Source organism: Helianthus annuus, chromosome 11 (assembly GCF_002127325.2).
Source record: "Helianthus annuus cultivar XRQ/B chromosome 11, HanXRQr2.0-SUNRISE, whole genome shotgun sequence".
NCBI classification, from domain to species: Eukaryota; Viridiplantae; Streptophyta; class Magnoliopsida; order Asterales; family Asteraceae; genus Helianthus; species Helianthus annuus.
This window is the reverse complement of record NC_035443.2, coordinates 167,268,835-167,283,717: the sequence shown is the minus strand read 5'-3', so window position 1 is coordinate 167,283,717 and position 14,883 is coordinate 167,268,835. Positions and strand designations below refer to the sequence as shown.

At 34.4% G+C, this 14,883-nt stretch overlaps 3 protein-coding genes across 4 annotated transcripts; all 3 read right to left on the bottom strand.

Moving 5' to 3' along the window:
* Positions 1-1,518: 1,518 nt before the first annotated feature.
* Positions 1,519-1,983, bottom strand: LOC110887278 (auxin-responsive protein SAUR50-like). Its single transcript, XM_022135011.2, has one exon. The coding sequence runs from the start codon at positions 1,927-1,929 to the stop codon at positions 1,543-1,545; it is 387 nt and encodes a 128-aa protein (XP_021990703.1). The 5' UTR covers positions 1,930-1,983; the 3' UTR covers positions 1,519-1,542.
* A 2,485-nt stretch (positions 1,984-4,468) lies between these two features.
* On the bottom strand, positions 4,469-5,067 carry LOC110887277 (auxin-responsive protein SAUR50-like). The gene has a single exon (XM_022135009.2). The coding sequence runs from the start codon at positions 5,019-5,021 to the stop codon at positions 4,626-4,628; it is 396 nt and encodes a 131-aa protein (XP_021990701.1). The 5' UTR covers positions 5,022-5,067; the 3' UTR covers positions 4,469-4,625.
* Positions 5,068-7,395: 2,328 nt separating this feature from the next.
* On the bottom strand, positions 7,396-13,770 carry LOC110890969 (dolichol kinase EVAN). 2 transcript variants are annotated; one of them, XR_002564920.2, is made up of 14 exons: positions 13,326-13,770; positions 12,846-12,958; positions 12,515-12,721; positions 12,278-12,382; positions 11,742-11,812; positions 11,218-11,298; positions 10,923-11,137; positions 10,631-10,820; positions 9,453-9,518; positions 9,251-9,339; positions 9,045-9,159; positions 8,906-8,961; positions 8,722-8,822; positions 7,396-7,728 (listed from the first exon to the last, which is right to left on the bottom strand). XR_002564920.2 is itself a non-coding variant. In XM_022138623.2 (14 exons), the coding sequence occupies exons 1-14, from the start codon at positions 13,514-13,516 to the stop codon at positions 7,615-7,617; spliced, it is 1,710 nt and encodes a 569-aa protein (XP_021994315.1). In that variant the 5' UTR covers positions 13,517-13,765; the 3' UTR covers positions 7,454-7,614. The 2 variants fall into 2 exon arrangements, 1 of the variants encoding a protein (XP_021994315.1); XM_022138623.2 differs by having other exon boundaries at positions 7,454-7,728; positions 8,910-8,961; positions 13,326-13,765.
* Positions 13,771-14,883: the final 1,113 nt, after the last annotated feature.

Sequence of the window (14,883 nt, the reverse complement as noted above, 5' to 3'; positions counted from 1 at the left end):
GAAAATAGTCTGCGCTTTGTCAGCCGTCTCAGTCACGTCGAAAAGAGTGTAGTTAAGTCGTCTCAGTCGTCTTGCATTGCAACATGATTCTTTTTATCTATGTTTTGATAAAACTAATTTCAAAATCGGACGAGACAAATATCATTTTTTTCATAACTTCGGTAGAGCTATAGAGTATCTTTTTTATGTTGTAAGTTGTAGCGAGTGTCGGTACCGGTGACGAATCAAATTGATACCATCCAAACAACATTCGTACCACGTAGATTCTGATCAAACACGATATTCACTTTTATAGTTTTCGATCAATGTAAACACCAGTTGATATCTTTTTTTGGGAAATCATAACTTTATTTTTTTTTTCTGTTATTATAATGAACATCAGTGTCGTAGTAAACTGAATTGATATCGACCAAATTCCCGCCGCAACGCGCGACGGTGTTTTACTAGTTATACATTATACATCAAATCAAACTCTTGATAAATAGTAATTTGTTATTTTAATTATTTTTTTAGTAATAATATTTATTGTATAATTTCTTTTTAGTGATAAATAGTAGTTCATTATTTTTTGAGTATTTGTTTTTTGTTTACTTCTAATATTTATGATTCAATTTGATTTTTAGTAATAATTTACTTTTAAAGAAATCTGCACTTGGTATAGAATCCAACACGTGATTTATATAAGCCGAAAACGATAAAGACGAACATCGGAATCGACACCGATGGATCGATCGGTTCAGGTTACCACGATACTTGTACCGATATTCATTTATTGTTGCAAACATAGTTGTATAAATTTTTTTTATTTAAATTCGAAAACCATAAAAATAAATACAAGTATTGGTATGCATGTTGTTCAGTACGGTAGCGATATGGTGTCAGTTTATTGAAAGAAAAATGATAAAATAATTAGTGTTACCCAAACCAATGTTGTTCATTTAGTTTACTACCATAGCGGCATGATATCCGTTATTAAACAGAAAGCTGTAAAATTGAATGAATACAAGTACCGATGTTGTTCGGTTTGGTCCGGTATGGTTTGATAGCTATACAATGTCAGTTTATCGCAAGCAAAAGCAATAAAAGTAAATACAAATACCGATATAGATGTTGTTCAATTGGTTTCGGTACGGTCTAATACGATAGCGGTACCTGCTGCGAAGTGCGGTAGAAGCTCACTAGTTATTATAATAGCAGATGGGAATAATCATTATACTTTTATCTATATGATACAAGACAACCAATGTGCTAAATCAAATAACATATAAATCATAGTTCCAAATCTTGCAAACTTAAAATTGTTTTTATACTTATTGAAATTAAGACATTAGATAATTAGTAAAGACTTGGTAGCTAGGTACTAAATGAACTCAACATGAATTTATAGAAGATAATAATCATATCTTTCAGTTGTATTTAGCTGACCTTAAATCATGTGTACAAAAAAGAATAACTTTTTTTTGCTAACAATAAAGTATAAACACGTTACATGTATATAAAAAATCACATTGTGCCAAATACACAACTTAATTATGCACAATTTCAACAACTTTCCACCGTGGTCTTATATGAAGTCCAATCATGAGACCCTATTTGTTCCTCTAGCATCCACTCTAGCTCACTCGGCCTACAAGGTACCATAAGTGCACCTTCGTGGTCGAACCCATACTCTTCGGCGGCTCTCTCTAGGAGTCTTTGAAACGAAGGATGGTGGAGGCACGCGATAGGAACGACAAATCTCCTTTCAACATAATCGTCGGATGCTATCACTGCAAAGTGACCTTCTTTCACGTCGGATGGTACTGTTTCTTGACCATGAATCGAATGTGATCGCTTCCTGACCAAGAAGAAACCCTTTTGTAGTCTCTCCACGACTAACTTAAACTTCAATATGCCATTGTTTTTCTTACTATTCCTCACTTTTGCCATTTTTTTTCAAACTTTATAACATATACCTTACACTTGATTTGCAATGCCGTTCATAGTCATGTATCCTTATATACACCACCAGAGAGGGAGGGAGAAATGAGAGAGAGAGAGAGAGATACTCTTGTGAGCATTTGCATGTGCATGAGGATTGAAATCTTTAGCATGAAGGGCCCCGGTTAAGGTATTGTCAACCTCTATGCTTACTTTATTGAAGACGCGTAATTTCTTATATATGGATACATATCACAATAACAATACGTACATGTAGAATTATACTTATTTATTTATGTGTATACATATTCAATCTTAAGTAGATCAAGTCAACTTAATTATGAATGTTGTTGATCAGTTCTATATAATATATCATAGGAGGGATCGAGGATATAAGTAATTTAGGGTTTTATTTTGAGTTTAATTTTTTTGGCCAAACTTAGAAAAGAATCACTACTAGAACACTATAAGTTTTCCTACGCCAGTTTCCGTCAGAAATGCGTGAGGAATTGTCGTTTCCCACATATTCCGACAAAATGCCATAGGAAAAGTGTCAAGATTTTGTTTGTAAGAAATTTTCATAGGAATAATATAGCAGTTTTCTAGTAGTGAATAGTGAATACTAATAGTAACTTTGGACATATCGCATAGGAATAATATAGCAGTTTTCTAGTGATGAATAGTGAATATTAATAGTAACTTTGGACATATCGCTATGCTAAAAGGATTGTAACATATATTTAAAACTTATAGAAGTTATAATTATTAATGCATGAAAGCTCCCTTAATAAAATACCGACATAATTAGAACTGCAATGCAAGTTGCATGCAATACAACTTGTTTTAGCTGACTGTGTATTGTTTGAAACATGTCTTTTTATTTTATTAAAGAATATAAATTGATTAATATAAATTAATTTTTTTCACCGCGAAATTCGCGGGTGATAGCCTAGTAAAATGATAAGAAGGTAATTTTACATAGTATATACTACACTTATATGGTAAAGCATTATATCATATACATATACTACATATATGTAAAGTGATATTCCGTAAGAACTTCTTTTTAAAAAGATATGTATGTGAAAAAAAATACATTTGTGTTAGTAAAAAGATATTTTATAGCTTTACACACAGGTGTAAATTTTTTTTTTTTTTTTGCTAACATAGTGGGAAAGCCCGCACGTTGCGGCGTGTGTCCTGACTGATGTTAGATTCAATTATCATGCCTATTACGAACCACAACCCATTCCAGGTTTCTAACATTTTATTCCATTTAATGAAAAAATAGTCGTAGAAGTTATAGACACTTGTAACTGCTTTAAATTTATATTTACAACTAATTGGATGAAAGATTATAAATTTCTTGATTTTATGATATAACTTACTTAAAATAGCGAAGTATATAAAAAAAGGTATGCGTTAGGTGTTGCTAAAGGTACAAGACCGTATGACTTTGTAAGTAACATGCATCGTCACATCAATCATAATTTGAATCAGTTTAACAAATCGTGACAAGCATCATCACATCAATCATTTTTGAATCAGTTCATATCATAAAGTCCGTCCGATGTGTCATTACAACATGCCTTATGACTTGTGTGACCATTTCACTTGTTATACTACCCACATAATATTTTTGGTGTGTAAATGGTGTCTCTTTGGCATCACCCGCATATATTTAATAATGAACCGTGCAAAGCCATTAAAAAATCACCGAAACTAATCCTTACATACATGTAAATAATCCCATCATTTCATCTTGACTTTCAAGCTCGTTAATATAAACTAAATAAAAAAGCATCCGCCATTCCAGCTATAGCTGGGTGGTAGAGGCTCTTGCCTCTTGGAGAAAAGACCAGGGTTCAAATCCTGACATGGGGTGTAGTTTAGTATTTATTGGTGTAGTTTAAAAGTATGTATAATGTAACCTTTGCCATTCAAAAAAAAAAAAAAAAAAGCATCCCGTTTCATCCTTTCTTCCTCCCATCCCATTTTAATTTTTCCAAACCAATGAAGTAAACAAAATTATTACAAAACATTCTATTCCATGAAATACTAAACATGAAGACCTTTTAGCTTTAATTACCACACACATTAAAATTGTACATAATAGCAACCCAATAGACCTATACGAGGCGTATATCGGGTATATAAGACAAAATATGACATAATCAGAGATTCTCTTGGAAATTGAAAAAGGTTATACGCGACGTATAGACCTATACAAGGCGTATATAAGGGTGTGTGAATAGGCATTTGGGTGTGTGAATATGTAGACTCATTATTTAACAATGACCTCAATGTGAGACTAACTTATTTGATAAAGACTTTTGTTTTTCTTAGTGCGAGATCTTGAGTTCAATTCCAAGCAAGATGGATAGTTTGGTGTAATTTAGTAATTAGTAGGAGTTATATATGTACCATTAGTTGTTAAAAAAATAACCTCAAAATTTCTGGTAAGACCCAAACAATAACCTTCATAGTAACAAATTAAAAAAATGTCACGTAACAAGGCACAATAAGTCACCATGGGATCACCATTCTCCAACGATATTAAAGTAATATGTATTACACGCACATATATGATATATATGTGTTTATAAAATTTATCGGTGCCCCAAAAACCCTTTAAATTCAATGTGTCAAGGGTTTATGTATAGACGTGACATTGTGCCAAATACACAACTTAATTAGACACAATTTCAACAACTTTCCACCATGGTCTTATATGAAGTCCAATCTGTACCATCATGAGACCCTATTTGTTCCTCTAGCATCCACTCTAGCTCACTCGGTCTACAAGGTACCATAAGTGCACCTTCGTGGTCGAACCCATACTCTTCGGCGGCTCTCTCTAGGAGTCTTTGAAACGAAGGATGGTGGAGGCACGCGATAGGAACGACAAATCTCCTTTCAATATAATCGTCGGATGCTATCACTGCAAAGTGACCTTCTTTCACGTCGGATGGTACTGTTTCTTGACCATGAATCGAATGCGATCGCTTCTTGACCAAGAAAAAACCCTTTTGTAGTCTCTCCATGACTAACTTAAACTTCAATATGCCATTGTTTTTCTTACTATTCCTCACTTTTGCCATTTTTTTAAACTGATTTTTAACATATATACCTTACACTTGATTTGCAATGTCATGTATCCTTCCTTATATACACCACCAGAGAGGGATCAGGGAGAAATGAGAGAGAGAGAGAGAGAGAGAGAGAGAGAGAGAGAGAGATACATTTGTGAGCATTTGCATGTGCATGAGGATTGAAATCTTTAGCATAAAGGGCCCCGGTTAAGGTATAGTCACCTCTATGCTTACTTTATTGTAAATGGGTTAAACGAGTTAACCCGTCAACCTGACCAGGTTGACCCGAACCCGACCCGTTTAGCTAAACGGGTTTGTAGGTTCAACCTGAAACTGACCCGAACCCATTTAGACTAAACCTAAACCCGCGAATTCCGTGTTAGGTTTGGTTCGTGTTTTCAGGTCGTGTCAGAAATTCAGAACCCCTAATAATGCATGAAAGTTCCCCAAATAAAATACCGACCGACATAATTAGAAATGCAATGCAAGTTGCATGCAATACAACTTGTTTGAGCTGACTGTGTATTGTTGATACTTATTTTAGCTGGCCAAAAGATAACTACTCTATGACATGTTAAGTATGAAAATATCCAAATAATAAAACATGCAGCAGGGGTGGGGCCAAGGGACACTGTAGTTTTTTGGTTTATATATGCAACCGAAATCTAAGCGACCCTATAGTCAGATTTATATTTATTACTTGTGAGCGTTCAATGCTAAACTGTTTGATTTTTGGTAAACGGTTAATATAGAATTGAGTAGCAACAATGTCTGATTTAGCAAGCACACATGTCGATACGCAATCGTTATGGAGTCGAAAACCGATCCTACAGAACCAACAGGGGAGCACAGTAAAAATCCGTCAGTTTTCATAAAACAACAAAGTCACATTATTAATTTAAATAGTATTTTGTATTTTAAGTAAAAATATTATCATGGAGGATAGAGATAGTGTACATTAATTCAGAAGTGTGAGAAGTGTATTATAACACTATATATATATAATTAATTCAGAAGTGTGAGAAGTGTATTATAACACTATATATAACACTATATAACACCATATAAACACCGTATAACAATATGTAACACCATATAACACTATGTCAACACTATATATCTATCATAGACATGCTATCAGACAAAATATAGTGTTATATTTGTTATATAATATTATATAGTGTTACATAGTGTTATATGGTATTACATAGTGTTATACGGTGTTATATAGTGTTATAATATATTTCTCACACTTCTGAATTAATGTACAGGATTCTCTATCATCATGTATATGAATACTTGATCCATATAAAGATCTTGGTTAGATATTTTTTAGTCAAGTCAATGATCTGGATTCTATCTGGTCCAACAACAAATGCTTTATTTTTTTATTTTTATTTTTTTGAACGGCAACAACAAATGCTTTATGATTGCCAAATGATTGATCCCCAAATTTTGATGAACCTTTTCCTAGATAGAATCATAGAAAAGGCCTTACGAGAAGAAGGGCCCGGCCCATTAAATCAAATTTATTTAGCTATAGAGGTGTACGAGAAAATGTTTGGTCCCCCAAACCGGTTTATAACACTTTATAACTCAACTCGCTCGTAGTCTTGTTCCCGGGAATCGGTTTGAGGGCGACCCAATTTGAAAAACATTAAAAAAACCGGGTTTTTTTTTTGTCCAAGGCCGGTTTGAACCTGACCCTAATTTGCTTGATAGGTTCGAATATTTTCCCTCCAAAAACGGTTTATAACTAGAACAAGGTTTTTACAAACTTATTTTTATTTCTGTTCACCAACCCGGTTCCTATCGTTTATAATAATCAAAGAAGAAAAAAGGGCCCCAGAATTTCATTTCGCCTTGGGCCTCCAAAAATGTTGGAACAGCCCTGCCTATCGGTTCCAGATTTTTTACTGGTTCGGGTTCCAAAAGTTGGTTCCAAACCGGTTCCTATCGGTTCCACGTTTCAGTTTCAAAACAGGTTTCAATCCACCTCTAATATTATGTCGTATATAGAAGCTTCTTGAACCGAAACCGGTTTTTTTACATCTCTAATATTATGTGTATATAAGTTTTCTATGATTTCTCCTCCATTGAAGTATGATTTTGATTTTTTTTCATTCACTTCACATAAACAAATTAAAAAAAAAGTTTTAGCCGGAAAAGAAGACATTAAATGAGTCAACAATTTGAAAGTCAAGAGCCTATTTTTTGTGAATGCAACTGTCGTAAGGTGCTTTGTTTAAAAAAAATATTTAAAATTATTGTTGTAACAATACTGTTTTATATCAATTCATTAATTATATTTAGAAATGTTCAAAAAATACACAAAAAGTGTTTACAAGTCGACCTAACTCAACGAAACGTGTTCAAACCGAGGTATGTTAAAGATCTTTTAACCCGCTACACAACTTGTTCGACTTGCCTATCTTGTCACCTCGGGTCAATATTGGTTGTATTATATTCCAAACTAGTTACACTAACTTTTATCTAAAATGTGAAACAACCAAATGGGTCGAACAGGTTGAAACTCATCCATGATCTATCATTACAAATTGGGATATATCTACTTTCGCTATATTTTTACTTTTTTTAGTATTTACAGGCATAGAAGGCTGTAGAAGACAAGGGGTATGAAGGCGTTATCAAGCTGTGCGGTGTACGCCTCCAGCAAACCACTCACCGTCACCGCCAACAACAGAGACAACCAGTGCTGCACCAGTAAAAGCCATAATACAAGAGAATTTTAGTTATGTTTTATTTCAAACGTGTCAAATAAAAGATAGAGTAAATTTCTGTTTTCGTCCCTGAGGTTTGTCAATTTTAACTAGTTTAGTCCAAAAATCTAATTTATAACAAATCCAGCCCTGAAGTTTGCAATTGTTAACGCTTTTCATCCCTAAGGGTTGCTTTTTCATTTAATTCTTAGGGATGAAAAGCGTTAAGAAATACAAACCTTAGGGATGGTTTTATTATAAACTAGATTTTTGGACTAAACTAGTTAAAATGGACAAACCTCAGGGACGAAAACAGAAATTTATTCTAAAAGATATTAGCTAAAAAGGGAACGGGTCAAATAGATGGGCCACATGTTCAAACAGGTTGAAACTTGTCAAGTGTATATTAATACATACAACCTCCTAAATCGTTTTATCCAAAATATCAAGTCATTATTGTAATAAACTAATTACATAACTTAGAGTAAAATGACATTTTCGTCCCTTAGGTTTGTGGCTAGTTTTGTGACTTTCGTCCAAAGGTTTATTTTTCCGCATCCGGATCAAAAGGTTTGAAATCTTGTCATTTTCATCCGGCCCGTTTAACTCCATCCATTTTTCTCCGTTAATTCATTTTCGTCTTTTATATCAAGTATTCAAAATACCCTTACGAGATATAAAAGACGAAAAATACCCCTGACTTAACTAAGAAATATGGATGGAGTTAATGAGCCGGATGAAAATGGCAAGATTTCAAACCTTTTGGATCCAGATGCGGAAAAACCAACATTTGGACAAAAGTCGCAAAACTGGCCAAACCTCAATGGCATTTTACTCCATAACTTATTATTCATATTTAACTAACTAGTAGTCAACCCAGCCCGACTTTATCTTTTAGGCCCAAACCCATCATGACCCAACATACCCGACCCGCCCATTTTTCCACCTCGGCCCATGATAGGATGTATATAGATATGGAGATAATAGACCTGAGTGAACATGTGCCCCGTGGCAGCTAAAAGTGGAAGTAGAGCAGAGCAAGCAGCTAAGACGGATGTTATTCCAGCAGCGGTGCCTTCAACGGTTTTTTCTGCAAAAAAAAAAAATAATAATAATAATATTAATTTAGTCGGAGATCAAAATAATAAATTTACAAGCTTGAATAAGTTACACTCACTGCCAGTTTTACTCCACCGAAGAACACCATACTTGTATCCAACCATAGATGCCTATCCTTATAAAAATGACATATAATTATAAAAATATAACAAATTACATAAAAACAAAATAAGTATAAAAATGGTATTCGTACCATGGTATCTCCGATACCAAGGCTGAGAATTCCAGCAAAAGGAGCTAAAGGCCGATCGTTGAATCCAGAAGACATCCAGATAGGCAATGCGCATCCTAAAAGAAGTGAAAAATGGCTGCATAAAGGAAGATAAACATCATGTTACTAGAATTCTTGATATTAAAATATATGTTTTGTGACATAATGCAAATAGTATAAACGAACACCTGACTATAAGAAGATCAGAGTCGCGATGATCGGTGAAGGCGTTCATAAACTGATGCACAATTGATCCCAGAGGCCAAATTCTCCATACCTGCCTAAAACAAGTTTGTTATCTTGGAAAAAAAAAAACAAATTTAATACATGATATTATGCTTAAATGAATTAAAAAAGAAGATTTGAAGGCGGGTTGCGAGAGGAATATACCCGAATGATTTCAAGCACTAAGAAGACCCCCAAAGCTGCACCGAAAGCCAAGTTCAGAAACGCTGGCTGAAAACAGAAACATATAAAAGAGGAGTTTGATTGCATTAGCTAAAAAGTCAAAACTGAACGAGGTACGGTCAACAAAAAGAGAGAGAGGGTAGAGGTGGCACTTTTGACCCATTTACTTTCGAGTGGTTTGAATCACGCTATCTTATACGTGTAACTGGTCAAACAGAAAATTTAGAAAATAAACGAGTAAATTGCCATTTTAGTCCCTGAGTTTTTGTCCAAATTGCCATTTTAGTCCAAATAGTTTTTTTTTTCTCTCCTCTGGGTCCCTGACTTTTCCTTTTTCTTGCCATTTTGATCACATTGCCTAACTTAGTCTAAAAACCAGGTTATAATCAGGGGTATTTTTGGCATTAAATTATTATGAGGTTTATAAATTATGTTGTAAACTACCCAAGGTTATCACTACCCAACAATTATGCCAAATATACCCCTGGTTATAACCAGATTTTTAGACTGAGGTAAGCAATGTGATCAAAATGGCAAGAAAATGGAAAAGTCAGGGACCTAGAGCAGAAAAAAAAACTATTTAGACTAAAATGGCAATTTAGACCAAACCTCAGGGACTAAAATGGCAATTTACTCAAAATAAACTAAAAAGTGTATTTTTAATCCATAAAACCTCATAAATCATTGTTTAAAAACTACAATTATTCTTAAAATGATATAATTTTTGTAATCATATTTAACACACTTAACTGTTTATAACCTATAAAACCTCCTAAATCATTGTTCGAAAATTAAAAATTTATTTATTGAAACGATATATAATTTTTGTAATCATATTCTACACACTTAACTGTTTTATAACTATAAAGCCTCCTTATTCATTGTTTGAAAATTAAAATTTATTCTTGAAACTATATATAATTTTTGTAAACATATTTAACACACTAATTGCTTATAACTATAAAACCTCCTAAATAATTGTTTAAAAATTAGAAATATTCTTAAAACAATATAACTTTCGTAATCATAATTAACACACCACCTGTTTAAAACATTCTCGGCCCAAATCACAAAACAACCTTTTGACCCGTTACCCGACCCGCCCATTTTGCCACCAGAAAAAGGAGATGAATCGATCTTTGCTTGGAATATCATATCACCTGGAAGATAAGTGCCGGTACAAACATTAACACTGCCACCAGATGGTAATATTTTCTGAGAAGAATTCGCTCAATCTTACTGTTCTTGGAAATATTGTAAAACCGCAGCACCGATACAAATATAACCGCCACCCAATACGCACATAAGGATAGCCTTTTGTGTGGTTCAGAAAAAACAAAATTTAACACCCTGACAAGATAAAATAGTTCTCGTTATATTACGTTAATATAACCGCATAATGTTAAATAATAGTAGTTTGAAGTGAAATTAAGTTACGGAGCCGAGCAGTACCATAAAAAGGGGTGAACGGGAAAATCTTGGACAAACTGCATCCACAACGGAACAATTCCTAATAAAATAAATGCTAGAGATCCATAAAATATAATAGATCGTTTACGCTCGTGATGTCCTCTAGCTTCAGAATTTGTTGAGATCATATAAAATTCTGATTTTTTAAGGATGAATTTGAACAACATTGGAGAAAGAAGCAGGCCAAGAAGCATTCCCTGCATGTAAGAAAATATACGTCCGGTTAGTTATTAAAAACTCAAAAAAGAAAAAAAAACGGTTCTGAAGATGTGCGAACCTGAATTATAGTGCTTATCTCGCTTCCTTTCGCTCCGTATGTGATGGAACGTAACCCGTATGACACAAGGTGCTTGCTAATCTGTTCAGACAATAGAGTGTTATAGATAAGTTTTTTTAGTAAAGTACACGGATGGTCCCTGTGGTTTACTTAAATTTTGGATTTGGTCCCTAGCTTTCCAAAAGTACACGGATGGTCCCTGTGGTTTGCACTTTGTAACGCATTTTAGTCCTTAGCTTTTTACAAAAGTACATGGATGGTCCCTGTGGTTTGCAATTTGTAACGCATTTAGTCCCTAAATTGGACCTACTAAAACCGTTACATTTTTGTTGGTTGGGGACTAAATGCGTTACAAAGTGCAAATCACAGGGACCATCCGTGTACTTTACTCTTTTTTTACAAACGACTCTCGAATTACAAAAATAAAAGCTGAACTCCGTGAATCTAAGAACCACACGTGTAACTTTTTTCACACTGACAGTGCATTGAAAAATTAATAAAAGAACTGATGAAGTAAATGGAACCTTTGCTATCGTGAACGCAAACATGTCTCCGAAATAAACAACAAATCCCGTTGTAACCAAAAGTGCTTCCCCTATACACAAAACAACGAGGTTAGTAAAAAATCGTATAATTAAAAAAGAGTTAAATGCCATTTTAGTCCCTGTGGTTTGGGCCATTTTGCCAGTTTAGTCCAAAGGTTTCATTTTTAACCTGTGGGTCCAAAAAGGTTTCACAGTTGCCATTTTAGTCCACTGGGCTAACTCCATCCATTTTTTCTGTTAACGAGAAGACCAATTCGGTCATTTTATATGGCTGAATTGCCCTTTTAGTTAAGGGAATTACATACAAAATTACCGAATTGGCCTTCTCGTTAACAGAAAAAATGGATGAAGTTAACCCAGTGGACTAAAATGACAACTGTGAAACCTTTTTGGACCCACAGGTTAAAAATGAAACCTTTGGACTAAACTAGCAAAATGGCCCAAACCACAGGGACTAAAATGGCATATAACTCATTAAAAAAATAGCCTTGCGTAAAAAAGAAACGTGAACTAACCGAATGAAGCACATGCTGGAAACGTGTTGAGAACATGCTGAATGAATTTTACAGCAGCCAATCCGTGAAAAACAATCCAAAACAAGGTCAATGCCATATAACGTCCTGCACGATGGGTAAATCCGTAAATTTCAGTATAAGTTTATTTCGCGTAACAAAAACCACAGTTTATGTTAGTGTTGCATCCAAATTTACAAAAGATGGAATCTTGAGATTAAATTTAGTCAACAAACCCACCACTAGACGACTTTGCAGCAAAAGATAAGCAACACAATGCTGCAAACAGAGCTATGGAACTAATACAAAACTTTGTGAGCCAACCACTATTAAAAGACGCTGATTTTGGCTTGTTGGAATCATGACGAAAAATGAAGCAGAGGAAAACCAGCACGCAGAGGCAACTAGTAGAAGTGGCCCAATATTGCAAGCGTAGAAATTCAACATCTGCGTAAACGAAACATGTTAAACGCACAAAGGGTAAGCACTTTTTCAATCGTGTGTTCCGATTATTGAATGTAACACGAAAGTCGTAACAAGAATGGATTTAATTTAAAAGCTATGTATGTACCTTCAGTTCTTACTTCATTTACCGACAAAGCTCTTGATAACTGTATGAGCCTCGAAACTGCAAGACCCGGAAGGGTAACTGCCCCCAAAAATATCCCTGATGAAGCTCCTGGCCTAATATCACAAACCCACAAAAAAAAAAAAAAAAAAAAAAAACTTGATTATCTGAATAACCCATTCTGTGCAACATTTTCTGAACAAGTTAACTTTTTTTTTTAATTATTATTTTTTTTTTGAATTTTTCAGACTAAACCCTTTAGCAGCCAAAACAGAAAATTCTTGAACAATCTTGAAAAAAATTAAAAAAAACAAAAAACAAAAAACTAACAAATATGAGGATCTTGAATTCACCAATTGAAAAGATCATGCAAGATTAAAACACAATTCAGCTAAAATGCACCATCAGATTTCACAATTTATAAACCCTAACAACCAATTCAACACAATTACAATTACAATCCAATTCAATCAATTAGGTTACCTGGTTTTGAATGGGTTGGTGGAACCGTACGATTCGACTGAGATCTCGACGAATAAAGCGAAAACAGCAAGCAAAGAGAACCCTAGGGCTTCATAAACAACCAATACATTGGTAACAGAGTACAAAATGGTCGAAACAAACAGCAAAACGACAGTTCTCTCGCCGTTTAAGAGCGATGAAGGCGTTATCATTGCAAATTTGTTGATTTTGGGGGATAATTGTTGGGGAATTGAGAGATTGAGTCAGAATAACGCAATTGCATTGAGGGATTCACATGTGCAAGTTGCAAAGACGATGAATTTGGGGGAAAAGATTGCGAAAGCGGTAAGATAGTTGAAGATGATTGGCGCGTACACAGGTTGTTGCGCCTGTTGGTTCGTTGGAAAAGTGGGTCAACTAACTCGGTCTAGAGATTTTGGAATGGTCATATTATTGATTTTGGAATGGTCATATTATTGTCACACCTAACATTCTTGTAAATCGATACCTTTAATATGGGTCGTATAGGCCTATACGACTCGTATAAGGCTCGTTACGATTCCTCAGGCTTTATGCGAGCTAGTTACGATTCCTCAGGCTAGTCAAAGGCTGACACTGTCGTCACGTGTTAACCCTATACGCATCGTATAGGCCTATATAGATGACCAGATCAGCCCAACCTATATTTTTTTTTTTGAACGACAAATTTGGATCACTGACGGACCACTGGAGTATCATTAAGCTTAATTCTATCACTAGTGATAAATTTTACTAGAGGTGCCCATCACTAGTGATGGTTTTTTTTAAATAATAAATTAACAATTATTAATATCACTAAACCAATGTAGAGAGTCCATTTCTTTTTTTATTTTTTTATTTCTTAAAATTATGTTTAAAAATACATTCCCAACACCCCCTTTCTCCCCATTTCACCTTTCTCTTTCTCTTTCTCTCTCTCTCTCTTTTTCCCTCAAAACCTCAAGTTTTTCAAGTTCAAGAAGCTTTCGGCAATTTCATAATCTCTTTAATTTGACCGCTTTTCACATGGGTTTTGATCAAATTGGTTGTTAAACACCCAGCTTCCACGGTAACATTGATCACAACGGTAACAATTCAACGCATGCTCACTACAACGCGTTTTGAATTCAACGCGTGGAAAACTTTACCGGCTGCGGTGTATCACGTGGATCAACACGTGAAGATTCTGTTATCACGGGGCGCCCCGACCCCCCTAAGTCAAAAGAAATCATAATAATTTATTTGACCTAAAATTTAGTTTAATTGATTAATTAAAATTATCAGTCTCTGTTCAAAGCCAGTGATTAAGCGATGGTCGACAAAATTAACCTAGCAATCTTTTACAATAACCGAATTAACTAAATTGTTTACAACCAAAATCAATCATTATGAACAATCGGTCATAGCTCAATTTTAGTCCATATCCAAACTGAACCGATACATGTTTACCCCTACTCAGTGTATAGAACACCGTTAAAAGATGGTTGAAAAGATTGGATTTAATTAAAAGTTATTTAATGAACTTAAACTAAAGAAGACTTTACTTATTTTGTGCACAGAA

Excerpts from the sequence above, each read along its gene's own strand:
- LOC110890969 (XM_022138623.2), bottom strand. The coding sequence starts at position 13,516 with ATGATAACGCCTTCATCGCTCTTAAACGGCGAGAGAACTGTCGTTTTG. Across the intron at positions 11,813-12,277 it reads TCCAGCATGTGCTTCATTCG|GGGAAGCACTTTTGGTTACA; the intron begins GTTAGTTCACGT and ends TTTTGTGTATAG. Across the intron at positions 11,138-11,217 it reads AGATAAGCACTATAATTCAG|GGAATGCTTCTTGGCCTGCT; the intron begins GTTCGCACATCT and ends TCTTACATGCAG.
- LOC110887278 (XM_022135011.2), bottom strand. The coding sequence starts at position 1,929 with ATGGCAAAAGTGAGGAATAGTAAGAAAAACAATGGCATATTGAAGTTT.
- LOC110887277 (XM_022135009.2), bottom strand. The coding sequence starts at position 5,021 with ATGGCAAAAGTGAGGAATAGTAAGAAAAACAATGGCATATTGAAGTTT.